The sequence below is a fragment of the Bombus bifarius genome, unplaced genomic scaffold (assembly GCF_011952205.1).
Source record: "Bombus bifarius isolate JDL3187 unplaced genomic scaffold, Bbif_JDL3187 scf7180000009200, whole genome shotgun sequence".
Taxonomy (NCBI): domain Eukaryota; kingdom Metazoa; phylum Arthropoda; class Insecta; order Hymenoptera; family Apidae; genus Bombus; species Bombus bifarius.
In genome coordinates, this window is record NW_022884965.1 from 3,389,766 (window position 1) to 3,416,871 (window position 27,106).

A 27,106-nucleotide genomic window follows, 5' to 3' on the forward strand; every position below is an offset into this window, starting at 1 on the left:
TTTATTAGATTGTATAAATATAAAGATTAAAAAGGTTTTAAATCTAAAATTAGTATTCTACTAAAGAAGATATTGAAATTTTATATAAATGAAGCTATATTCTAATTCCTTAGGTTAATTAGTAGTTTCCTTTTAAAAGAATCAAAATAAAATTAGTACTTACTCTTTCGTCAAACAAATTTTCAATTCACAAACAATTAAAACAGTACTTTAAATTTGTGAAAGCTGAGAAATTTGAATTTTTCATACACTCTACGAGCTCGAGAGAAACGCATAAATACGCTCATACACACACACACACACACATGTATTTTAAATACACTATTCATTTGACATCGTCTATAATCTATACTTTTGGTTTAGTCTAATTTAATAAAATACTTCGGCTGTCAAAATAATCGATAATTCTACACGTTTTCTGTTTTTCTTTCTGTTCCTTAGTTTTGCTCGCATAATGCCACACGATCAAGATAAAGAGACCGTTGACTTCGAAGGTAAACAGGAGGATGATCCTGTGTATAGAGTTTCAGGGGAAAGAGAGAGGAACAGGGAGAAAGAGAACCTTAGATAGATAAACAGAAGTAAGTATGAGAATGTGTAAATATAAATACATCTGTACATTATACTATCAGATTCATAAAAATTTTATTTAGTCGAATGAAATAAATCATTATTTAAATCACTGTAATGTTACAATAGCTTCTTCTCACAATAATTTGTTTATTCATTAAAACCAGAAGGAATGATCGAAAGACAAATATAAGATATTTAATAAGATACATATTTAAATTTATACATTCAAAAATCCTATACTGAAATATTCAATATAGCAGATAAAGTGATTTTTGTACAATAAAGTAAATTATTTATTGTAATAAGTTGTCAAGAAAAGAGAATGCAGTATTATTTTGTATTTATTATAAGTTAAGACCAGAAAATTGATTAGTATAACACAAATCTAAATATTTATAATAAACATAAAACATTCATTTATTAATTTTTTAGTAATTCTAATTTGCATATCCAAGAATCTCATACTTACTTGTCAAATAAGATATACAGTATAATAGAAGACTTAAAATGGTAAATTTTATATATGTATTTACATCTAACTGCAATTTCATGCTGGATAATCGTATTCGAAAGAGAATTAACTAAGTCGAGGAAGACTGAGTCTTTCAGAGGACATGGATAAGTATAGCATTCGACACCTCGTTTAAAAAGAATGTCAGTTAGATTTCCTGATGGATTAATTGGCTGTTAAAGAAGTAGTGGACGTGGAAAATGGCGGTCACAGTTTCGCTAGAAAAATAATTAAAAAGAGCCCAGTAATCGAAGCGCGAGCCACGGATAAATTGAAACTGGTTTCAACTGGCCACTAGTAGTTTGATCTGGGACTTGCTTCTCTCCAGATGCACCTTAGATCGTTCTCTTTCTTCTGCGAGAACTTCTTTTGAAATACACGTTGTCCCCTTTTATTTTTCTTTCAAAATTTCATAACACTAATTCCTACAAAAAATTAAACTTGTAATTAATTTCAAACAAATTTTTCCATTAAAGAGTCTGACAAATTTCAAATATAATTAAATTTCATTTGCTGGAAGTTAGTTGTAATATAAGTTAATGCAAAGTATGTTAAAGAAGTTATGTTATGTTATTCCCTGGAATAATTCATAAGAAGTCTTCTGATTTGCTTTATTGAAAGAGATATAATGTATTAAAGAGGGAATTAAAAGCTACAAATTTCAGTTCTAAGCTAGTCCATCATTTCTAACAATAAATACTCATTCCTGCTGCTCGATTGTCTTACTGTTAATTGTAATTACTTGATTCTTCATTGGATAAACAAGAGGAGAAACTGAAAATAATTGCTGCTACTCATAGCATCGTTTCCTTTCACACATACATTGTTTTATTGACCCCTGTTGCATAGTACAGCGAAGCTTGGATAAATATATTGCTACATTCTACTGACTGACAGACTAGCCGAAAAAAATGACGGAAGTGTTGCATATATCATCACACTAAATAACAAACCTATTATAAATATAAAATTTACACTCTACGGATATCTGTTTTGGAAAACATCATGAGTTATCCATAGAATACTCTGTATTGAACTATTGTATATAAAAATATATCTTTTTATATTCAGAATTAAAATATAGCCTCTTTTGGTAAGAGAGTATTATTACTTACATACGTACAATTTTGTAGTGCATGTTTCTCAATTCTAAAATAAAAAGAATCATTATTTAATTAATTATCGTCCAATTGTAAAAAAGATTAGACCGGTTTTTCTGGTGCATCTACGAAAAATATAATTCCATAAAGTAATTTGTACAATATTTGTGATACTTAAGAGTGAATACATTAAGTATCTGTATTGAGCAGATTTGCGCAAATTCTTTGGAATAAAAGACATTTCTTTTGGTACCATAAAAATTCGCATGCCATCGTGTCTTTGTCATTGATATGTGAAACAAAATAAGTAACTTGTGCATTTCTGTAAAACATCTTATAGACAAATTACAAAATGGCAGTTCAGGAACAAGATGGAAGACATTCGCTTGATAGTGAAATACTATTATCTAAATAATTACAAACAAATAAGTAATTATTATGGGCTAAAAGCACCGACAAATACCTTTTTATAATATAATATTGGTGTTTTGAACTGACATGTCCAAATGGGCAATTTTCTAGCCCAGCTGACTCATTCTAAAATTACCTCCAACAATTTATCAATAAATATATGAATCCCGCTTTTTATTTCTCCCAAAGCGGCACAGCCAAACTATGGTAAAATTAAATTTAGTATTATAAATATGGATAATAATTTAATTTTCCTATTCATTCTTTGGACATGTCATCTTTTTTCTTTTAAGGGACCAACTTAAGTGGTTTCAAGTCCCGTACAATACTTAGGCTTACAAAACAAAGTATGGAATGCCTAGAATCGAAAATGCCACTTGAAGAAAGCAAGCGATTAACCAAGTATGCATTAAAGTTTGGTGGTATTGGTATCATCAGAAGTTTCCACCACATCATTAGCCGAATTTACATTGAAAATGTACTTCTTGTGCGCAGTAGCATTCTTTGATACCACGTTCTCACTACTACTAGAAATCTCCCTATTCCTGTGACGTATACGTTCTCCTATTAGAGGGAAGAACAAGTTGGTATCCAGCCCAACTTTCGGTTCTTTATATATCCGGTTCAAACAGTAACTGAGGCCTAATCCAATTATGAACGTCATCAAAAATCCAATTGGAGCATACCACATATAAGAGACCCGATACATATAGAGGTAATCATCTGATTTCCTAAAATAAAACATTATTTCATTATAAAATTTCCTTTTTAAAAGATTAATTAAGGTTAGGAATTGCTTACAATGGTACTTTTTCCATAGGGATGAAAATGGTTGCATTTGAACAACCACTATTGGTAACTGGTAGTGTTGTTGGAATAGGCCTGGGTTGTCCAAAAGCAACCCAAAACAAAAATGCTAGAGACACAGTAGCGCCTATTACAGACCCTGTTTCAGAAGCTGTTTCTGTGAGCATTCCAAGAGTGAAAAGGCCTAATAATGGACCACCCACTACCCCAAATATTGTTAGGCCAGCCTATAACATCAATAGAAGTAAAACTTTCTTAAATGAAATCCCGACAATATTTTATAGTATTCTTATGATTTAATTGGTAAAAAAAGGATACCTGTAAAACACCTCCCAATAATTGTGCCAGAAACGCCAAGGCAATGGAAATAATTCCATAAATGAGGGCAAGTAACTTAGCCATGGTTGTCGACATACTCGTAGAGAATTCCTTACCACAACATTTTTTATATGCTGGTTTTAAATAATCTTCTAGTGTTACTGCTGCCAAAGAATTTAATGCTGCTGAAATAGTGCTGAGACCAGCACTAAAAATACCTAAGATATGAGAATATATTAGTTTGAAGAATTTACTTCACCTGCATTAACACATTTTTAAGCATTAAGAGGTAAAATAAAAATATCAATAAATTTTACCTGCTATGAAAAGACCAGGTAAACCAGGTTTGTCAGACATGGTGTCCATGACATACAAAGGCATCAACATATCTGTAGATGATATCCTTTTTTGAAGCAAAGGATCACATTTATAATATTTACTATATATTGCTAATCCTGAGAAACACGTAGTCATTGAAAGTATTGACAAAATTGGCCATGCCAGCCAAAGTGCTTTCTGTGCTGCTTTTATATCTCTAAAAATATTATGTAAAATTAATAACATTTCATATCTTACTCATTGTGATACTTACCTCACTGTTAACAAACGCTGTACTTGAACTTGATTTACGCCATACAGTGATAGAAACGTGCATAAACCACCAATAGTGAGCGACCACCAAGTATGTCGAACTGTGGGGTCTATCGAAATACTTGGAAGATATTTCATAATTAGTTTATCAAAATTAAGATATCATTTTTCATTATGCCACACATTGTACCTGTCAAATTCAATCCTATGTCCTTCCTCCGCTATTTGCCAGATTCTGCCTATACCTCCAGCCTCGTTAGCAGCTATGATGATAATAATAAAGACAGAAACAAACATCAGCAATCCTTGAAACACATCTGTGATTAAGACAGCTTTGATACCCCCTATGCTTGAATAGAAGGCACATACTAAGCCAAGGATAATAATACTGCCAGTTTTAGAAATTCCTGTTGTTGCCTCTAATGCTAGAGCGGGAGCATAAAGTACAACACCAGAATACAAAAGCAATTGCAGCCAGTACACAAAACTAGCCATCATTCTAGCTCTGATTCCAAAACGTTTTTCTAAGTACTAGAAAGAGATAAATATGTAATTTAAATATACATAATTTTTTATCATTTTTATTTTATTTAAACGAAATTTATCATACAAACCTCATAAGCGCTTGTTGCTTGGAGTTTAAAAAATACTGGTAAAAATCCATAACAAACAAGAGGAGTTCCTATGAGGTATGATAAATTAATTACTACAAACTGTGTTCCATATGTGTAATTTTCTGCAGAAACTCCTAATAAAGTAATTGCAGACATGAAGGAAACCACTAGTGCGACAGCCACAGGTGTGATGCTCATTGACCTGCTGGCAATGAAGTATTCCTGTTAAGAAAATAATTTTGTTTTAATTTAACATTGTTTTAGAAGCCACAATTTTAAAAGAATGATGTATATACCTCCATAGTTTTTTGTCGTCCACCACTGAACCGGTAATAGATACCTATGCTCAGACTTATGCATAGTGTGGCTGCTATGACTAGATAATCTTCCCATTGTAATGTACCTACTTCTTCCATACTATTGTTCTATTGATATAAGCAAGGAATACTCTATTAATTTTATACACATATTTTTACAGATGCATTAGGTAATATATATTAAACAGAAAATAATTCTATGTAATAATCAAAGAAGAAAATAAAGTTGAAATACATTCTATAAGTTCAAACTAAAAGATCAAATTAAGAAAGATATAAGTATAATCTCCTAATCTACCTTAAGCACCATATCTTTATAATGTGTGTTAAGTATTATTTCCCAATATTATCTACTGAAAGCAAAACATAGTTTTGCATCACAAATGCTTGGACATGTATCACATTTAGTTCAAATTCTTTTTAAAATAAAAAAATTCTTACTGAAGAAAAAGAATATTATAAAATCTAAGAACCTGTAAGATAATGCAAGAAGCAGACTATATAGACATATAGACATATAGAGATCAAAGAAGTTCATATTTAAATACTGTTTACTTATCAGTTATAAAATAAACAAATTATATAGTACAGACCAATTATAGTATCATCTAGGACTCTCATAGTGCACAACAATGAATATAGTGACCCATATTTATTGAGTTGTGAAATTAGCGATAGTTCTTATCAACCGCATAAACTTCATGTAATCCTATTTCTTTGATCATTTAAGTCGCTGTGTTTGATTGTATCGAAGGACTAACTATTGTTGATGACGTAAACAATAGTTTACATGGTTGTTAAGCCGTTTCAACGATAATTCGTATCGATGGATAGAAAGATGTATCGTAAAGCATATTGCGAACTTACCGGAACCGTCACAACGTCGTTCACCGATGCAACTGACAGAAATATCTCGCTACGACGGATCGCTCTTCATCCGCGTCGCTGTTCTGTCTGTTACTGACTGTTGGAGGACTTTAACATGCTCGATCTTTCGCATGAAAAAGTAGCGTGAGTACACAAGGACACGTGTAGAAGTACGCAACACCATATTGAAACTATGCGCGTGCGGGTTTAAACGGTACGAGAGTACCATTTTAAATACATTTCTGTATCATTTCATATTACTTAAAAAAATATTAGAATTTTATTGGAATCTATGGAAATTTTTTATTTAGATTAGGAAACTTCAATTTGCTCAGAAATGTTAAAAAATTTCAGCGCGCTTTAAAAAATATTAGAATTGAAATGTTTCTTTTTCATTTAAATTGAAAAATTTAGGAGATTATTTTCATTCTTTAATGAGGTATTTAATCAACAATGAATTGGTCTTTATATTAAGCATTTGTTAAGAATTCCAATCTCCTAAGAAATATTGAACATTTTTAGCATATATTTTGGAGAATATATCTAGGATTTTATTAGAATTCTTCTATGAAAATTTTTATTTTAAACTGGCAAATGCAGGAAGATTATTTTTCTTCGTTAATTAGATTTTTGATGAATATAAAGCATTATATCGAAAACTAATTAAGGAATAAATTAAGTTTGGGAAAAAATTGGGCATAAATACTTAATAAATAACTCCATAGAAAGCTTATTAATTTAAATCATTTATAGATTATGCAACATTGTTTTATTAGTAAGAAAAGTGTGCAAATTAAATTTCTTTTTATTTTAAATACGAATAGGATTCAACAGTTTTATTGTGAGAGCCACTGTTCTGTACTTTTAAATTACTGTGGTGACATAATTAGAGGCAAAGGTAGTCGATATCTATTTAAATAGCCACTAATATACGCAAATAAATGCATCGGTATTATAAAGTTAGCCATTTTATTTATTTTGGATAACTTAACAATATTTTTTAACGTTTCATTAATGTTTTCAAATCATACTTAATTTCAGCACACTCAGCTATATGTTATGCATCTGTTATGCAAAAATTACGTAACACGTAATCGATATCCTGATTTAAGAAATCATTACCTGGAATTAAATAGAAACTTAATTAATTGGATGAAGCTACAAAAACTCGATAAACCTGACTATTAATTTTTAAATTATGTAGAAATGAAAAATCTCACTGTAAAAATTATTTTACACTAAAATAGTAATTAAAAATAAAAATATTTATAATAATACTCCAAATGCATGATACTCTGAGCTACAGTAAAATTGATTACTATTTTCTACTAATTTCTTCTAATAATTAAATATCTTCCGTGATGGCTGATTAATAACACCGTTTTCACTGATTCGTGAATTCTCAGAGTTCTCGACTGATCGATCTCTCGAAATCTATTCAGGCAATCGACTTGTTTGAAATGGCAGATTACAGTGAAAAATGTGTGGAAGATTGTTCATTTGATTACAGTGATGATAAACAAAAAGGTGTCTGCTTAATTAAAGAAGAGTAAGTAATCATTGTTATTTTGACTATTAACATTCAATTTTTTCAAGGTAACTCATATAAATAACATATATAACTACATAACCTCGATTTGTTCAAACCGCGTGGCATTCTGTCATTATGCAAAACTTTTCTGTCGAACGCAATAAAATAAAGATCACAAAAATACTTCTATGTCGTAATATTTTCTTAAGTAATTTATCTTCCGATAAAAAAAATGCTTTTATTTTTGTATAATAAATTTATCCGTAATGTCACAGGTTTATTATAGAAGATCATGTAAGACTTCTAAGTGAAAAATGTTTGACTGAGACTGACAAGCAAAAAGTATCAAATAATACAACTAATTTAAGTGAGGATGTTTCTATATTGGATGAGCCTCCAACCAAAAAGCTTAAAAATGATGATAAAAAAGAAAAGCTCAGGGGGCAAAACAAAGCAAGGCCACCACCATTTAAGACACAGCGTGAACTGAATTTATGTCCCTGGGTAGCTGACCAAGCAGTAGATGAGCCTGAAAGGAAATGTGATAATAATCAGTGCATATTTTTGCACAACAGAGTTGAATATTTAAAGATTAAGCCAGATGATATCACTGATGAATGCTATATCTTTGAGCTCACCGGCAGGTGTCCACGTGGTGCTGCCTGTAGGATGGGTTCCAAACACTTGACAAAAGAAGGTTTGAATATTATTGACAAGGAAAAAATGGACGAATTTAGGAAAAGGCCTCCTTCTACAAAAAATCATTTAGCTAAAGATATTCAGATACAATTAAGAAAACACAAATATAATTTTTCTAAATCTGAAAATATTGTTAAGGCAAATGGACCATCTAGGAAAAATATAGGAACAAAAAAGGTTAAACAAGAGCCAGAGATAGAAAAAATTAAACAAATTGATGAATCCTTGGACAGAGATAAATTGGAGGTAAAAGATAGTCCAATATTAGATACTTCTATTAATGAATCTAAGAATAAAGCTCCTGAGACTCAAAATACAGAGAAGAAACTTGGCCCTATTGAAGATTATGATTTAATAAAATGTAGGGACTCAGAAAAGAAAAAAATTGATTGGAGGAATAAGATATTGTTAAGCCCATTGACAACAGTAGGCAACTTACCATTTAGAAGAATATGCAAAGAATATGGAGCAGACATAACTTGTGGAGAGATGGCTCTGGCGCCAAGGATATTGAAAGGAGCACATGAAGAATGGGCTTTGGTAAAAAGACATGAATCCGAAGACATTTTTGGTGTACAGCTTTGTGGAAACAACCCAGGAGTATTAACAAGATGTGCACAGTTGCTGAATGAAGAAATTGATGTTGATTTCATTGATTTGAATCTTGGTTGTCCCATAGATCTAATTTATAGACAGGGAGGAGGTAGTGGTATGCTGAATCGATTAAATGTTCTAGAAACTGTTGTGAAATCTGTTAATCAGGTTATGAATATACCTTTAACTGTAAAAACTAGAACAGGGGTTTACATAGATAAACCTATTGCACATACTTTGATGCCAAAGTTTCGTGATTGGGGTGTGTCCATGATTACTGTGAGTAAGTTAATTATACTCTGAAGTTGTTATGATAAGACTTTAATAAATTATGTTAAAAAATATTAACTATTAATTGTAAATTAATGTAGGTTCATGGAAGATCACGTGAACAAAGGTATACAAAGTTAGCTGATTGGGATTATATAGAAAAATGCGCGAAATTAGCTGATCCTATTCCAGTATTTGGAAATGGAGACATTTTATCATATGATGATTATCAAAGAGTTCAAGATGCATACACTTCTATATGTGGCATCACCATAGGACGTGGGGCATTGATAAAGCCATGGATATTCACTGAAATAAAAGAAAAGAAGTTGATTGATATATCAAGTTCAGAAAGATTTGAGATCTTGAGAAAATATTCTAAATATGGCCTTGAACATTGGGGCTCGGACACTCGTGGCGTCGAGACAACAAGGAGGTTTATGTTGGAGTGGATATCTTTCTTGCATAGGTAATTTTGATTTTTTATACATATATACATATGTACATTTCTATACATATGTTGTGTAAATTATTAAATTCTATTTCTATTTAGGTATATTCCTGTTGGAATATTAGAGAAACCACCACAAAGGATTAATGAAAGACCTCCATTTTATAGAGGCCGTGATGATATGGAAACGCTAATGGCCAGTTCAAATTGTGCAGACTGGATTAAATTATCGTAAAAATATTTTATTTCAATGTCATATCTAATGCATTTGCTTTGTTTTAACTTAGACTTCATTTTCAGGGAGATGTTACTAGGAAAAGTGCCTGAAGGATTTCATTTTTTGCCAAAACACAAGGCGAACTCGTGGAAATAATAAATGTGTCACGTAAACAAAATAGTTTTATATCATAATATTTTTCCTTCCTATTTTTAATATACGTTTACCACATAGAATAAATTCTAGGTAAAAGAACAAAAAAATCGTTTTTATTTTGTTAAGCACTTATAGCTACATAAAAAGAAAACAATGAAATAAACAACTTTAACTAACAAATAATATAGATCACAAATTTAGATATAATTCATAATATACATAATGATTCTATCTTCTGCACCACTGCAAAGTGATCAATGGATTGAAATGCGATGCCAAATGAATTTATCTTTCCATTCCTTGATCGTTAACCTTCCTGCTTCACCTATGGACTACACATAGACTATTGCAGACTAGTAATGATTAGTTATATCTCCTAGGACAGATTTTGGCCACATGCAATCACAACCACTGGCAATCTGCTTGACGAAAGGTTCCCAACATTCGTTCTCCCATCGCCGCCTTACCAATAACAAGCTTTTACTTCTTTGCACGCAATGAAAGCCATTATGCACGCATTTCTGAAATAAATATACTTCACTTAATACAAGAACAGAAACAAGAGATCTTCAGCTTCTACAGAGATCTTCCAAGGCTGGTCATTGGCAAAGGTTAATATTTTATGTTATTGCATTCGCAAGATATAAATATTAATTTGTTGACAATTGCCATCATAGAAACCTAATATATTCTAAAATGCTAAATTAACTTCAAATAGAGAAACTATTGTACACTCACAATTTCACTCAGGTATTACAACTATGAGAATAAAACAATCATTCCTTTCAGATTCCAGACTTTCTCTACTCAAGGAACACCTAAATTACTAACTACAGTACTTTATTCAATGGAAGTTTACATATACTCTAAATTTGAGGTAATTTTGCTAAAACTATCGAATTTCTTTTTTATTTTTCAATCTACCTGCTTCGATGGATTCGTGGCGCGTTGCAAGCTATCTAGCAAATTGTGACTTTTACAGTAAACTTCGTGATAAAGAGGCGGTTGGTACTCGTATTCAGAATCATCTAGCCGCACTGTTTCCGTTACAGTTTCACATAGACTATGATAGTCCTATAGACAAAGTACAAAATGTTAGACTTTGCTTTCCATTTATTTCTCTTTGTTGAGTACAGTATGACTGACAGGCAATGAATTTCTATTGTCCCTATTAAGGGGCCGTTGCTGCCCGTTCTCAAGCTTTTCGATATATTCTTCTTCAGGTAGATAGAAGAGGTCCCGCCCCAGGGGAGGATGATATCTAGGATCATGATACTGTGTGACATCCAGTTTCTTTAATTCCTGAAAACTTCTGTTGCACTTCTTGTAGAGATCGTAAGAATCCATCCCCAACACTCCTACAGCTGCAAACTATAAAAAAAATTTTAGGAATTATAAAATAGAACTCACTTTTTTTATGAATTGTCAAATTTCCATTGTATTTTTTACTCCGATTAAGAAATGAATTTCCTTATTTTAAATATGAATTATCCAGTAAAAAAGATATATATATATATATATACATATAATCCTAATATATATAACACTAATACAGTACAGCTTATATACATATATATATATATATATATAAGATACATTATAGAGAATGCAATTCAAGAAATTACGAATTGTATAATGAGAATTGGATTAGCTACAAATGTAGTTATACTGTATTAACAGAATAAAGATTTTGGCCATTATAGTAAGGAGAAATATTGAAAGATCAAGTCTAGAGGATCAAAGCTGCGAAAAACGTGAAACATCAATAATCGACAATCGTACTGGCATTTTGTCAGTTACTACATTATTAAACGACTGATTCACTCCACTTCCATTCCCACTTGGTAGAACCCTCTGCATACGATTTATGCTTTATCAAGTTTGATGGGTCTCTAACGTTGACTGAGACCTCCGTCAATGCTTAAATTTTAACGATGACGCAACATGATGTCACGAAATATCATTAAAAACTCATGATATCATCGTCTTTATCATTTCAATAAACGTCTATAAAAAGAGAACATACAAAAGAATATATGAAATTAATTTTTCAATATATTGACTGGAATTATATTAAAGTATTTACGGCAGCAGCAGCGTGGTGAAGATATATTAAACTAGTTCAATGAAGATCATTAATTGAAATTTAACAGAGGATTAATCGAGCTAGTCTCGTGATCAATTGGTTAGTGATGTCAGAAATCAGAGTAGTGTGTTGACGAATCTTTGAAGATGATGTTAGTCCCGCGAAAAACAGATTATGAACCGGTCAGCAAGGTCGATCGTGATTGAGCTGATGTGCTTCGCGTCGTATGATATAAATTGGTCTTCCCCGTGCCGATCTCTGTGACTCTGCCTTTAAATTGACTGTGGAATAGTACTCACCTAGCAAAAACAGAGGAGTAATTTGGAAACAATAAAATATTCAACTATACTAGCTAATACTAAACAACAAATTTCATAATTTTTAAATTTCAAGCTAATTTTCTGTTCAAAAAAACGTTCTCTTTAACTAGAATTATTGATCAAAAAATCAAAAAAATACTCTAAGTCATTAAAACTGCTATAAACCTTTTCCAGAGATAACTGTAATTTGAGAATGGACACTTTAATTTAATATTTCTGTTTATAAATTATTCCTCTACTGTAGGTTCTTTTGGACTAATATTTTTATTCCTATGGATGTAATTAGGAAAGTGAAATCATGGAATTTTTGGAAATCATCACTTCTACTTTTAAATCCCCCATAAATGCACAAATATTCGTAGTCTAATGATTAGAAATCCAAAAAATAGAAACTCTTCTCTAAAGGTGCCTTAAAACTTTCTTCTCCCAATAATACATCTTAAACCCTAAGTCAGTAACAATTATTACACCTCAAAGTGTCTAATAACTAAAACTAAAGCATTGTTCACCAAATGGGCAAAATTAAAAGTGAATTAACACTTTCAGGAGGGGAGGTCGTCAGCTCGGACCGCTATCAAGCGTATTCTCCACGCGGTGGCACATCGCTGTGTAGTAGGTAGTTATCCAATTGACAGTGCCCCCGTCTGACATAGTTCAGTCGACGACAAACTCAGGACGATCCGACTGCAACTCTGCCAGCAGTGACGTTTTTGCTACTCCACGTTCCGGTATCCAGCGAATTGCGTCCTTCCAACGTGTGCTTCTTCCAACTTATCTCAATACCGTAGACAGTGAAAGGAGCATTTGCATCATTATAATCATTGAAGAAATCGACATGACGATTCCCGTAAGGGTGTCCAAAAACGTGATCGTGCTTTGGGACCGGCTCACTGGTCCAGTGAGAACGAACTCGGTCAAGGTTGGCCATTGTTAGTGAACTGTTTCTTTTTTCTTTTTTTTCTGGCTGTCTAGAGACAGCCGGTGAAATCGGTCGGACCGATATCTTCTTCTGGAACAAACACGTGTCCAAGTGGAAGGAGATGTGAGTGGACCAGCACGATTGATATGGCAGCCGACCTGTACGCGAATGGATCTGTGAAGTCAACGTCCGACAGGTGAGATATAAGCAGATAAGAGATAACTTCAGATAAGCTGCTGTGCTTTCTGTTCCCTATATGCTTTGATGCTTGTTTGTTGTCCAACGATGAAGATAAACTGGGTGGAAATGGAATGCAATGGCAGTTTATGCTTCAAGGCAGTATTATTGGTTGCAAATGGGAACACTGGCATTATTGGGACCGTTTGCTTAGAATTTCTAAGAAACTGTTAGTGTTTGTGGTTGAAAGTAGTTGAAGGATGGATGAATTATTGGTCTGCGACCAATTTTTTAGAGAGATTTTCTTTTCCTTTGTAAGGTTCATAGATAATAGGCATGTAGGTTTTATTCTTTCATTGGTATATGTTTTATACTTTGATCATTGATGATTTGAGTGTTAATTCTCTTTCTAGTAAAATTCTCAGGATAAGTAGACCAAAGTGGAATTACGTCAGAATTCATAGAATTCTACACTGAGGAATGCTTGACACTCTTAAGGAGGAATGGATAATGATCTACTACAGTTTTGATTGTCGCATTTTTAGTATCCTGATTTTGGGATGACTAGTGCAAGAACGTGATTTCCTCGCTTTTTTACGGCAATTTTTATGACAGTGAAACGGTTTAATAGCCGTTACTGCTGTCTGAGTTAATAACCAATTGACCCTCGACCTCCTGAGCAAAGGTTCCATTGACGAATACCGTTAGACAGAACTTAAGCAGTTGGTCACTCGAAATTCTCCTTCTTCTTTTCTTCAGAAAAACATCTTGAACATCGTCAAAAATTATGATTTATTATGATTTATGGTGTTCGCCCGTAATTAAAAAATTAAACGAGTAGAAAAAAAATCAGGAACTGAATAATGGCAGGGGTCATCTAATCTAAAATCATCAGATTGTTTGTTGAAACGTGTACGCCACTTGACTTGGTCTCAATGCAAAGTCGTTTCAATAAATTCACGTGGTATCTAAGAAATTAAGATAGACATAAGATTATTATGGTAGCATTTTGCTTCAAATTCTTCTTCATTTTTCCTTCTCTAAATCTATATTATCCTTTTTTTTTTTAGTTGTTTGAAGAATTAATGTGCCTGCACAAAGTGACTATCTATATACTGAAAAAGACATGTCTGTGTACCATCAATTATGAAATAAAGTATAGTAGAATAAGTGTTCACGTAACTGCTGTCAAAGAAAAAATTAAACACAAACATGTGCTCTCTTTGACAATATTGACAAGGATCAGCAAGTGTTGACCTATTTCGAACAGTTTTTGCCGGGAATTTCTCGTGGACAGTCGACACACTCGTTTACTGGGACTTTGCAAAACGTATTAGCCTCATTTAAATTTATTAATAGCCTTTATACCATTACGTTCAACTATCAGAGTTGAATGTGCTATCAATTAAAAGACATAAAATCAAATAAAAATACTATCACGATAGAAGACAATAGTCAAGGTCATTAACTTATAAATTTCATCAAAAATTATTCACCAAAATAATAAAAAGAATTACTACAATTATAAAAATTCTTCTATAATATATTAAACAAAGAATAATAGTCAAAGTGATCAACTTGTAAACTTTGTTCAAATAAAAAAATAAAAAATATATAATTATATAAATTCTGCTATGGCATATTAATTAGAGAATAATATGGACTATTTTTCAATTGAGAAACTGTGTAATTTCATTTGTTAGGAAGTGGAGAAGATAGCCGGCTAGCACGCAATTCAGAACACGAAATTGTGGACGGGACGCGGCTTGTAAACGGGAACGATTAGCAGAGAAGAGGCTATTAGACTCGTTAATTTAGGAAATCAATTAAATTCTTTGTCATAAGTGGTAACCATGTGGCAAGAATCCCATTAAAATACTACGTGATGTGTTTACTGTTGTTTCAATACGTTATTCGCTCCATGTTGCCAGTCATAAGGCAGCAAGTGTTCTAATCATTCTGTTTTCCACTTTGTAAGACTGGAGTCTATACATTTCCTTTCGGTTAGTTAGCCACTGTGACTTAGCCAATAAAAATGTAAATTTCTCGCTTTACATTCTTTAACAAAAGATTAGAACTTAATTTTAGTGAAACTGAAATTGTTTAGTTATCATATTTGGAAATAGTATAATTGTCTTTATAAATATTTGTAAAGAAATTTTTCCCTTTCTCCGTTATAGTGCTATTTCAAAGCTTGTCGCAGCTTTTGCACGAGCATCTTATTTGGGTTAAAAGTTTCATTTCCTGAGCAGAACAGCGACTTTAATTTAAGTCTATAGTCGACGTGTCGCTCTACCTACATTCATCTCGCATGATCCTCACAAATTTTTATTTCTTCATTCTGTCTCTTTTACATATTCATCTGTTTTTAATTGATACTTATTAGAATTACTTAGTTTTATTGTTCAAATTTGCAAAAAGTTCTTTGCAATTCTTTTGACTCTTTTATCAACAGTCGATAAATACAATTACTCAATTTGCTGAAGATAATTTCTGCTAATACTAATTCCATATGGCGTTTCCTTTTTTCTGTAACTGTTTGCCCTTTTTAAATACTTTGGATGTAATCGAACATCTGAAGAATGTAACGAGTCCAGTTAACACTTTGGTGACAACTTTTTTTTAAGATAAAACTTTCCGTTGCTAGGGGAAATCTGCTGGGGAATATTTTTTACTCAAGACAGCGAGCTTGTGTATAACTATATTAAGAAGGAATGCACACGAGTATCTTGTGTTTAAAGAGACAATTAGATCATGCTGTCAAGACATTTTCGCGAGGACGAATTTAATCCTATTAGCAAGTCGCGAATGACGTGTACGAAAATTCTAAATAAAATAGCTATTCGAAAAATGAGAATTATTCTTCAAAACCATGAAATTTGACTCGTTATAATGTTCTGTATCTTTGAATACCTTGACCCTAACTTTACCTACTTTATTCTTCTGTTTCATTTTAAATCGATGAAAATGTTGAATTATTATCATATGTTAGGATATCTAAAATATTTCTTAGGGCCACAGACTGAAAACAACCAAAGGTCCATTCGCTGTGAGATTATTTTTAGGTAGCCAGATAGAGGCTACCCCTTGATGCTGGCTAAAAATAGCCGGTAAGGCCAATCCAGCTCCAATTATTCCATTTAGGTATTTAGGTGACAATCGACTGACCGCCAATTTAGAAATATTCCACACGCTGACAGCACGGGGACCTCAGTCAGCGTTCTGGACGAATGCAAATAATATGTTGCCAGGACAGAAAAAGCATTCTGTAGTTCCTATTCCATTACAACAATATTGAAAGATGAAAAACTAAAAATTGTATATTCAACAATATAAACTCCAAACAATGTTCAACAATATTCAATCAAATGGGAGAAAGTTCAGAGAATATTACAATAAAAATATCTAATTAACAGATTCTGGATATTTATGCATTTACATGAAATTTGCGATGTTTCACAAAATACACATAATGTAAAAAAATAATATGAAATATCCAAAGTGTATTGCTCTCTATAATGCTTGGCGAGTAAAATAATTTCCTATTAAAATTCTACCTTTTTAATTATATTCTCAACAATATGAATTTGTATAAAAACCCGTAGTATGTTCATTAGAGAGAGAAGCGTAAGTATTGATTAACAAATTTAAGCAGTGTAATTATTAATTAACAAATGTATTCAGCACAAGCGCGAGGCACCCCTGCAGTATGCAACCGGTGTAACTTAGACGTTCGTTTGTTCGCAGAATTACGGGCAGCATGAGGCAACGTAAGACCGGCACGCTTGGCGCCGCGGCGCCTATGTCTACAGAAGAAGGATTGAAGTTTCAAGACAACAGGTTCTTGACGACATTAGTACTCGGGAGAAATAGGTGAGTACCAGCATTGTTCTCATTTTGCTCGTGTAATTCGGAATTTCATCGACCCTCCCCACGTAGCAATTCGTTTCAATTGTAGTTTTAGAAGGTTCGTTTTAAATTGCGTTGCATCGAATTCAAAAGCATTGACGGTTATTCGGTTATTTAATAATGATGGATTGTTGCACGTGTGGTCACGTGACCGGTTTTGCTTACTGGAGAGTTGTCTAGGGATTTCTAATGTCAACAGAACTTATTGAAATTTGAGATACATTCAAACTGTTGTTCGTTTCTAAAAAGCACAGACGTACCTGAAATTCTATTCACAATTGTTAAATTATAAAGCGGATAAAATTTTTACGAATCAATCTTAAAAACAATTATTAATATAAATTATTGAAATGTTAAATATTCGAATTGTTGTTTGTCATTGTCTATTGAAAGGTATTTGAAATTGTAACCATAGTTATTATAATTGTAAAATCGATAAATTTTTATGAACTAATCACAAAGGCGATTACCATATGTCTAGTTAAAGTGCCGATTTGATTTGTTTTCAGTTAATTTCTTGAATCGTCTGTATGCTTGTTAAAATTATATGTGCGACGATAAATTTAAACTTGGAAACGCTAAATTTAATCGCAATTTACGTTACAAATTAACGAGTGCGTTTAATGTCTTTCTAAATGAATTATTACGAATGGGCATGGTGAACACACGGAGACGTACTAATGGTTCGATGGCAAACAACGCAAGTTTTCTTAATGACGTAGTAGTACATCCATGATAATTAAAGTGTTTAAAGCTGCCAGCATGTTATATATATAGGATACGATTATGTACGCAAAAGTGCAAACATTTTGCAATATACATTGTTATTCCTCGCTATAACTTCCATTCCATAAGACTTTAAACACAAATTTTCAAATTTAAAATTATACTTCTAAAACTTTGATGTTTAGATTATGAACAATCAAAATTTGGGATTTAAATAAAAAAATTCGAAATATTTTAATCTGAAACTTGGGTATTTAAATTTTGGTATTTAAATTTTGAGGTTTGGAATTTTTTAATAAAGGTTTATAAATGTGACATCTTCACGTTTGCAACTTTGATAATTAAATTTTGAAATTTGAAATTTTTTTAATCCAAGTTTAGAAATTTTAAACTTTGGAATGCAAGTTTCTAGGTTTGAAATTATACAATTTATAAATTCGTAATTTTGTGAGCACAAACTTTGAAGATTGAAACTTTCAATTTAAAATTTTTTATAAAATTCCTAGTATATTTTGTGAATACTTACCATGGTAATATAACCTAATCGATGCATAATGGTAAAATCTTCAATTTGTCTAGCTTCAACGATAGTGCTGTCCAAAAAGCCACCTGTATTAGAAGCCGTGAGCCTGATCACTGCTCTCTCAACTTTTATCAAGCTCTTTTATATCACCCACAGGATTTGATCGCATTAGGTCATTTGTCATTTCAAAAGTAAAGAACATCGACAATAGATCTTTTTGCAAATACTGAAATCTAATATCTCCACGTAGCTATTTGATCGCCTACCATTTAATTGAATTTTTTAATCGTGTCGATTGACACGTCCTGATATTGATATCGATAACTCGAAAGATACATTCGATATTGTCATTTTCTTTGTCCTTTCATTTTCATATTGTCATGTTCTTTATCCTTTATACACTTTCTTTTATCCTTTTTTTCCCATAAAAACACACCAATTCTATTCTTTGATTTCCTGTCCTTTCCTAAACTTTCAAATTTTACAATTTTCCGTCTATTTTCTTCTTAACACGTTGACTACCACGCTGGTCATGAGTCATCTACATTACCAAATTTCTTAGAGCAATTAAAATAAGATAAATTTCATAAACTAACAAACTGTTAATAACGTGAATGATTAAAGTAACTAGGTTGCGAATTTTTTGTCCTTTTATATAGAAAATTTGTTATAATATTCAATGGATGAAATAAATTTCTACTTAGATTTCATTTGTTTAATTAAATTTACAAAAATACGAATTCGTAATAAAAATCCGCAGTCTGTAAATAATATTGTTAGAAAAAATGTGTACAAATACAATAATTAACAATTTAATTTTACAAAAATTAAATATTATGCCATAGTATATTTCGATCTGTTGTGGCTCCTAGGTCAAGATATAGGAAATTCGTGCGACAATCAACGTATAACCTATTCTTTCATTTTCCATCTTTGTTTTCTTCGACTGTGCCGCGATTGGCATCCCTGTTTCTCTTTCCCGCTCATTTCTTTGATTCTCTCTGTCTTTTCTCCTTTCCTCTTTCTCTATTTAACTTGCTTCTCGATATACGCGCGAACAATGATGAAAGCACTTCAATTACTAATCGCGACGAGCGTGCCGAGTTTATGGTGGGACTTGGACAGACGGGCCAGGATTAACCTTAATATCGCGGTCACGTATCACGCGACTCTCGTTCTCTCTCGCCGAAAAAATCTTTTCAACTGTTGTTCGACAGTAGTGACGGATTCCGCGCACCAGACTGCAGTGCTTATGTCGGATAAACGTTAATCCTCGGCTATTCGACACTTACGTGAGTAAACCCCCGATAGAAATATCACAACAGGAAAATATCACAAAAGTCAACTTTAGAAAGGTCACACAGCTTGATTTTATTTCGATAATTTCTTTAATGTAGTTCCACCCATGTAATGAAATCGTCTAAATAAAAATGGGGCCAAAGTGACATTTAAATTTCCCTCCATATTTTGGTTGATATACATCGTGCATTCTAAAGAGGACAGGGCATGTCGCAACAGGGTTAGAAAAAGGTCATACAGCTTAATTTTATTTCGATAATTTTTTTAATGCAGTTCCATCCACGCAATAGAATCATTTCGATAGGAATGGGGCTAAAGTGACATTTAAATTTTCCTCCAATTTTTGGTTAATATACAATGTGTGCTTTAAAGAGGAGACGTTGGAGTATTGTAGTGTTTCTAATACATATTCTACAGTGTATAATACATTCGCTATGGTATGTAAGTGAAGTAAAAGTTATTTTGTGTTCCATAGAGTGGATTTTTAATGAATTTGTTTAAATAATGGAAATGGCAATGGGGAAAGTACTGGGAAAAAAGTTATTCTAGAGTAAATTGTTCTGAATTAGAATCTATTCGTTAATGCGGTTCCACCGACGTAATATAATCATTTTAACAGAAATGGGGCTAAATTACATTTAAATTTCCCTGTGATTTAATAAAATTTTTCATTTTCTGGTTGACACACAATGTGAACTTTAAAGAGATGATGTTGGAGTATTGCAGTGTTTTTGGTACACTTTCTATAGGGTATCATATAATGTATCAATACACTAGCTATGGTATGTATGTGAAATAAGAGTTATTTTCTATTCCTTAGAATGGATTTTTAATGAGTTTGTTTAAATAATGATAATGACAATAGCGAAAGTACTGAAAACAGAAAGAAAATTCTTTTAGGATCAGCAAATTGTTCTGAATTAGAATTTATTGCTCGTGAAGTTGGTTTCTCTAAGAAAGACCAATCGACTTAATGAATCAGATTGGGGCTTGCGTAGGTTGCGTCGACGCTTTGTCGACGCATTTATTTTGACAACATTACATGTAATTGAGACTTAATAAACACATTGTCATTGCCTCCTTAATACAGTCTGTCCCTAATTCGTGCATTGTTTACCGAAACAAACCTTTAAACAAACTCCAACATATCTTCTCGATCAAATATTTGTAATTCTATTTTAAATTAAATATACAAGATTTTTAAAAAATGTTTACAGCTAGCAGATTCTTAGCTCTGTTGTGGCTCTTGAATTTTCTATTCTGCTAGTTTCCTAGAAATAAATATTATATTTAAAATAAATATTATAATAAAATGTAGATATTACAATTTTTAATATTTCATAAATATGATTTTACTATTTCTTGGGTGATTTCCGAATGAATCGAAAATAACCCAAAGATCATAGTAGGGTTAAATAAATTCTTTGGATTTTTATGATTATTCAGAAGTTCTTAGCCATAAAAAAACACCAATGGATAAACAATAACCCAAAGATCGCAGTAAAGTTATAAAAACAGATCCTTCAATATGAAACATGAAATATTTCATTAAATTTTAGGAAAATCTCGCCAGACGTTTTGCCGTCGTGTTCCCCGGGTATTTTCCGGCAAAAGTCGTTCGGCGCGTCGACACCGCCGAAGAACAACGCGGGCGCACCTGCGGCGAAAAATCATCAACGCGCAGGCGCAGAACCGCGAGATCCACGTGAGCCGAAAGCACCTAACAGCGGTAGCGCACGTTTAAAGAGCGGCGTGTTACTTCTCGCGCGGGGCACCCGAGGCACCAGCAAGCACGCACGTCTTGGCACGACGCTGGCGAACAAAATGGCGTCCTCGAGCTCTACTACGGTCGTGCAGGGCTGGCCGAACACCAAGGACGACTATGAGCTCAAAGAGGTTATTGGTGAGTAATCGTTACCTCGCTATTTCCCTCATCCACTACAACTACAAAAGCATTTATGAGATTTTTCAGAATACGGATCGACATTATGATACTCTACCGGGTCCCGAATGAATAGCTACTTCTGCTTCTTGACATTATGCACACAGAAAGTTATTTGGCTCATTAAGTGAAACATTACTTAAAAACGCGACGTTTTGAAATTGAATATGTTGAAACATTGATGATTTTACGATCGTCAATAATGAGGTTTAAATTGACGCATTGTCCCCGTCTGCGTTTACGTGGCTATCTCTCTCACACCTATGTTTAAAGTCTACTGTCTCGCTCGCTCTCAACCAAGGCACGTATACCGGTGCCCGATACGTCCTAACCTAGTTAACTTGCTTGAGAAACGGATCCAGTAATTTTTAACGTAATATATATACGTAGAATACTCGCAAAAGCTCTCCAGATATATTTATAAATTGTCGTAGATAGAATTATTACTAGCTTTTTTAAAGATATCATTACCTCGAATATATTTTTAAAATAATTAATTATTTTAACATTTTGCTTCTAATGAGTGTTTCAAATGATTAATTACCTTAAAATTTTAATGTAACTCTTGTATAATAATTTGTTGCAGTATTAAAAATAGAGTTTTGAGATATTTATTCTGCTATTTATATTAGGTTTTTAAGAACATCTTTTATTCCAATAAATTTTTAAAATTATTATTACTTTAAGGTTTTAATACAGCTTTTATACATACAATAACTTTTGAAGTATAAATATTAAATATTAATTTTAATTTAATGTTGTCATTAAATTGATTCAATTAATTGATAGACAAATTTCCGTATAAAAAAGTCTTTTTACATTTATAAACCTGTTAATTAAATAATACATTTTTTCCTTAAAAAATTAAAAACTTAAAAACGGGGTAAAAAGATGTAATTTGAAAAGTACGTACATATCCTGCGTCAGTATACTACAGAATGCTACGTCATGATAGCGACACGACGTATGATGACGTATAATTACGTCATCGACTGTTCAAACACTTGATTCAACCTATACAATATTTTATTGCAGAAAATTTTTATATTCTTCATTTAAAATTGTGTATTATAATAATTCGTTTTATTTCAGGTGTTGGTGCAACCGCCGTAGTACACGCAGCATTTTGCATTCCTCGACAGGAAAAATGCGCGATCAAGAGAATAAATTTGGAAAAATGGAACACAAGCATGGACGAACTTCTGGTAATTTCTTCATTACATATTATTGAGGAAGAATTAGAAAAATTATTTGATAATATACATTGAACTATGGAAAAAAACATAACTACTCAAAATATTAAATTATTTAAAATCTCTTTTTGTTAACAGAAAGAAATACAGGCAATGTCCTCGTGCAATCACGAGAATGTGGTCACATATTACACGTCATTCGTCGTGAAAGAGGAGCTTTGGCTCGTACTCAGGTTGCTAGAAGGTGGATCCCTATTGGACATCATCAAACACAAAACCAGAACTACAAACTGTAAACATGGAGTGTTTGATGAAGCTACAATAGCAACAGTCTTACGAGAAGTACTCAAAGGCCTTGAATACTTCCATAGTAATGGGCAAATCCACAGGTATATTATTAATTTCCTTTTAGATTTATGAAATTGTGTAAGGAAAAGTAATTCGCAACGTTTAAGTTGCAAAGTATCTTAGATATTCTTATTTTCCTTAAATTCTTACTGTTTTCTAATATTATTCAGTTTTTTAGTGCATTGATATTAACTCTCCATGGATATACTGGGTTGTTTATATCCAAGCAAGTTTATATCCTAATTTTGTTACTTTTCTAGGCTTCCAGAGTATGAAGAAATTCTGGAATACTTATTGATGTCTCTACTACACTATACAATCAGTTTTTACGTCATATATTTAAAAAATTTTCTAATAAAAATAATTCACAAATGACTCAGGTTGCCGATGGAGGGTTAACATGCTTTTATTTGTAAAAAATTTTGTATTGGACTTCTTTAGTTTTTGAAGTAATTAAAAAATTTTGGAGATCAGTTACAGAAATAATAATTTCTAATGAAGTGCAAACTGAATGTATTTGATTCTCTGATAATATATAGACAAATTTTAATAACAGAATAATATTAGGGACATAAAAGCCGGTAATATCCTACTAGGAGAAGATGGCACCGTGCAGATAGCCGACTTCGGTGTCAGTGCCTGGTTAGCGACTGGTCGAGATCTAAGCAGGCAAAAAGTCAGACACACGTTTGTGGGCACACCCTGCTGGATGGCACCCGAGGTCATGGAGCAGGTGAGAGAGGAAAGTAACATTACATCTTCTTAGCCTGCGTTTTTGGTGTCCATATTTATATTTTCTGTTCAGTAGGCTTCTTGAAATTGCATATCTTTATTTCATAGAGATTAATATCTAGTACTAACCTAATAGCTAGTTCCTTTTTCATAACACATATCTAATTCTCACAAGACTACTCTACCTTACTTAAAAAATTCTAAATTCAATCTTTGGGTTTTTTAATTTTTGTATGTCCTCTTGAGCATGTAAATTGTGTAACAATTATTTTATTTGTCCATCAGATTATTTATTATTAACTACAAAATCTTTTCTTTAATATTACTAATATAAAAGGCATGTAACTGTTTGGAGCAGCATGATTGGATCCCGCTATTGGCATTCCGATTTAATGCATACATTGTAAAATCAATTATGATATGCAAATATCCTTGCAGGACCATGGCTATGATTTCAAAGCAGATATTTGGTCGCTTGGCATCACTGCCATCGAAATGGCCAGTGGTACAGCTCCATACCATAAGTATCCTCCAATGAAGGTGCTGATGTTAACTCTGCAAAATGACCCACCAACTTTAGATACTGCCGCCGACGATAAAGACCAATACAAAGCCTATGGAAAAACATTCCGGAAAATGATTGTCGATTGCTTGCAAAAAGACCCAACAAAGAGGTTAATTTTACTGGAAAAATTGTTCTATTAATCTATTAAGGGCCAAACAATAGTAATAAATTGACTGAAACAAAATTGCAAATGAAATGTTGGTTCTTTGTGGATTAAGAAAACTGAAAAATTATACAATAAATATTAAAGGAGAATAATTTTACAGACCAACAGCAACAGAACTGCTGAAACATCCATTCTTCAAAAAAGCAAAGGATAAAAAGTATTTGCAGCAGACTTTGGTAGCTTGTGGTCCTAGTCTCGAAACTCGAGTACAAAAGGTATATTTTTTCCTTATTAAATTTTTATAAACCAATAGTTTATAATTTATATTTATACTTTATTATTTTTGTATTTATTCTAGGCTTCAAAGAGACAACCCGGCACATCGGGTCGTCTACACAGAACAGTTACAGGAGAATGGGTTTGGTCTTCGGAAGAAGAAGACAGTAGCGCGTCTAGTGGCGATGAGGGAAAAGAAGCTCTGCCGGTTAACACGATCGAAAATGCATCTAGTACCGAAGAGGAACCAGAAGAAGAGTTTTATGGACAAGTGAAGTCAGCACGAAGTCACATTGTTGTGCAAGCCACCGAGCCGAATGTTCCCATAAACTTGGTGCTAAGATTACGGTATATCTTTTTAATTATATTTTACCATTTTTTAATTTCAATACTATATTCGCAACCTTTTCAAATTTCAAATTTCAAGGCCGCTTATAAAGAATATGTTAACTCACATTTCTCGCCTTTATTATAATAGAGCAATTTAAAAATTCAAGATATTCAACCAATTCCACATCAAAATTGAAATGAATGTATCATATTTGTCTCATGTGGTCACAAAATATTCATTTCAGAATTAAAACATTTTCTCTCCTATAAATTTCTATTTTCTTTTTCACTTATTTGACATTATTATATTTTTATTACAGACGTCCTGAAACCCATTTCACCCTTGAAGACAAATCCGAGTACGTTCCTACCCAATTCCTAATCTTTCACAGCTATTGCTAACTTAATCTTTTTCTCATAATAAAAAACATTTTAATGAAGATAGTGCCTAAATTGTGATTTCCTATTGAATAGAAAATCGTTTCCTGTTTAGAAACCAGAAACGAGAGCTTAACGACATCAGATTCGAATTCGCTGTTGGAGTAGATTCCGCCGAAGGAATCGCGGCGGAGCTAGTTGGTGCAGGGTTGGTTGACGGCAAGGATATCGTCGTGATTGCTGCAAACTTGCAGAAACTCATAGACAGTGCCGGCCAGTTGCGGACTGTAACGTTTTCACTGGTAAACCTTCTTCCATAGCAACATTTTGAGGCTAGGAAGATCAAACGATAGTTCAATGTAAATGACATTGTTTCAGAATTCTGGTCATGCAGCGAACGAAGTGCCGGACGACAAGGCATTAATAGGATTTGCTCAGATCTCCATCACCGATTAAAGCAACACACGAAAGTTCTCGAAATCTCTCAGGATACCATTCTTAAACGTCAGTTCAGAGAATGGAAAGTATCAAAAGCTGATGGATTCTCTCGATATCTGAGAATTTGAGAAAAAAGATTTACCAATTCTTAAACTCAATTCTACCAAAAATAATTCTACCATTCGTTTTTTGCTTTCTCACGGCTTTTGCTACTTTCACTTCCTTAGTTCTAACCATAAACATATGAAATACAAACTACGAGTGCCAAATGAAGAGCGTGACCCTTATTGGAAAAGAAATGCCTAGCCCTCAGTTGATATTGTTGGATTATAGGAAACAAAGGTTAATTTTAAGTCTGATTATATTTAGTTTTAAAGTATTTAACTTAGATTTGTGTATTTTATACTTTGCACGATATATGTTATTGATGGTCTTTATGACGTAAAATATACCATAAAAATTAGCGTGGAATATTCTGAAATTAAGTAACTAATCCTAAAGTTTTGTAGGTCAACTACAATCGAATAATACCAATTGAGGATTAACGCGGTCATCCTTTCCCTTTCTAGCAGATATTTATTTCTAGCAGATAAAAAAGGAAAGAGAGACCTCGTTATTAATTTCCATCTCTTTCTCAATGAACCCCATTTTCTCAATAAGGCATTCGCGGTCTGTACTTCTTACATACATGGTTCAGAAAAATACAGGACAATGAATAGAATTCATTTGTTGATGGACTGCTTGGATGCACATTCAAAGCTACATGCAGAACTATCAGTCTTATGAAAATAGAGAATAGATTATGAATGCTG

The 27,106-nt window shown here is 32.6% G+C and overlaps 3 protein-coding genes, 2 long non-coding RNA genes and 1 pseudogene across 11 annotated transcripts; 2 read left to right on the forward strand and 4 right to left on the reverse strand.

The window, feature by feature from the left end:
• Positions 1–1,889: 1,889 nt before the first annotated feature.
• LOC117214369 lies at positions 1,890–6,308 on the reverse strand (annotated as a pseudogene).
• On the forward strand, positions 6,114–10,136 carry LOC117214371 (tRNA-dihydrouridine(47) synthase [NAD(P)(+)]-like). 2 transcript variants are annotated; one of them, XM_033460449.1, is made up of 6 exons: positions 6,114–6,253; positions 7,516–7,658; positions 7,916–9,212; positions 9,305–9,672; positions 9,757–9,885; positions 9,955–10,106. In XM_033460449.1, the coding sequence occupies exons 2-6, from the start codon at positions 7,570–7,572 to the stop codon at positions 10,025–10,027; spliced, it is 1,956 nt and encodes a 651-aa protein (XP_033316340.1). In that variant the 5' UTR covers positions 6,114–6,253; positions 7,516–7,569; the 3' UTR covers positions 10,028–10,106. The 2 variants fall into 2 exon arrangements, with proteins under 2 accessions (XP_033316340.1, XP_033316341.1); XM_033460450.1 differs by lacking the exon at positions 6,114–6,253 and adding an exon at positions 10,118–10,136 and having other exon boundaries at positions 9,955–10,039.
• On the reverse strand, positions 6,838–7,533 carry LOC117214402. 2 transcript variants are annotated; one of them, XR_004488852.1, is made up of 2 exons: positions 7,347–7,533; positions 6,838–7,231 (listed from the first exon to the last, which is right to left on the reverse strand). It is a non-coding gene; the product is annotated as an uncharacterized LOC117214402 (long non-coding RNA). The 2 variants fall into 2 exon arrangements; XR_004488851.1 differs by having other exon boundaries at positions 7,330–7,533.
• Positions 10,137–10,158: 22 nt separating the features above from the next.
• LOC117214391 lies at positions 10,159–19,047 on the reverse strand. Of its 3 annotated transcripts, none has more exons than XM_033460491.1 (4): positions 18,691–19,047; positions 11,174–11,398; positions 10,952–11,101; positions 10,159–10,548 (listed from the first exon to the last, which is right to left on the reverse strand). In XM_033460491.1, exons 1-4 carry the CDS (start codon positions 18,715–18,717, stop codon positions 10,381–10,383), a joined length of 570 nt encoding a protein of 189 aa, XP_033316382.1. In that variant the 5' UTR covers positions 18,718–19,047; the 3' UTR covers positions 10,159–10,380. The 3 variants fall into 3 exon arrangements, with proteins under 3 accessions (XP_033316382.1, XP_033316383.1, XP_033316381.1); XM_033460492.1 differs by lacking the exon at positions 18,691–19,047 and adding an exon at positions 12,943–13,062; XM_033460490.1 differs by lacking the exon at positions 18,691–19,047 and adding an exon at positions 11,810–12,314.
• On the forward strand, positions 13,107–26,990 carry LOC117214368 (serine/threonine-protein kinase OSR1-like). 3 transcript variants are annotated; one of them, XM_033460446.1, is made up of 12 exons: positions 13,107–13,280; positions 13,406–13,548; positions 17,277–17,402; positions 21,546–21,889; positions 23,021–23,133; positions 23,260–23,510; positions 24,037–24,211; positions 24,640–24,875; positions 25,033–25,147; positions 25,231–25,496; positions 25,972–26,158; positions 26,235–26,990. In XM_033460446.1, the coding sequence occupies exons 1-12, from the start codon at positions 13,269–13,271 to the stop codon at positions 26,310–26,312; spliced, it is 2,046 nt and encodes a 681-aa protein (XP_033316337.1). In that variant the 5' UTR covers positions 13,107–13,268; the 3' UTR covers positions 26,313–26,990. The 3 variants fall into 3 exon arrangements, with proteins under 3 accessions (XP_033316337.1, XP_033316338.1, XP_033316339.1); XM_033460447.1 differs by having other exon boundaries at positions 24,037–24,202; XM_033460448.1 differs by lacking the exons at positions 13,107–13,280; positions 13,406–13,548; positions 17,277–17,402 and adding an exon at positions 20,237–20,423.
• Positions 21,714–22,296, reverse strand: LOC117214404. The gene is made up of 2 exons (XR_004488857.1): positions 21,987–22,296; positions 21,714–21,930 (listed from the first exon to the last, which is right to left on the reverse strand). It is a non-coding gene; the product is annotated as an uncharacterized LOC117214404 (long non-coding RNA).
• Positions 26,991–27,106: the final 116 nt, after the last annotated feature.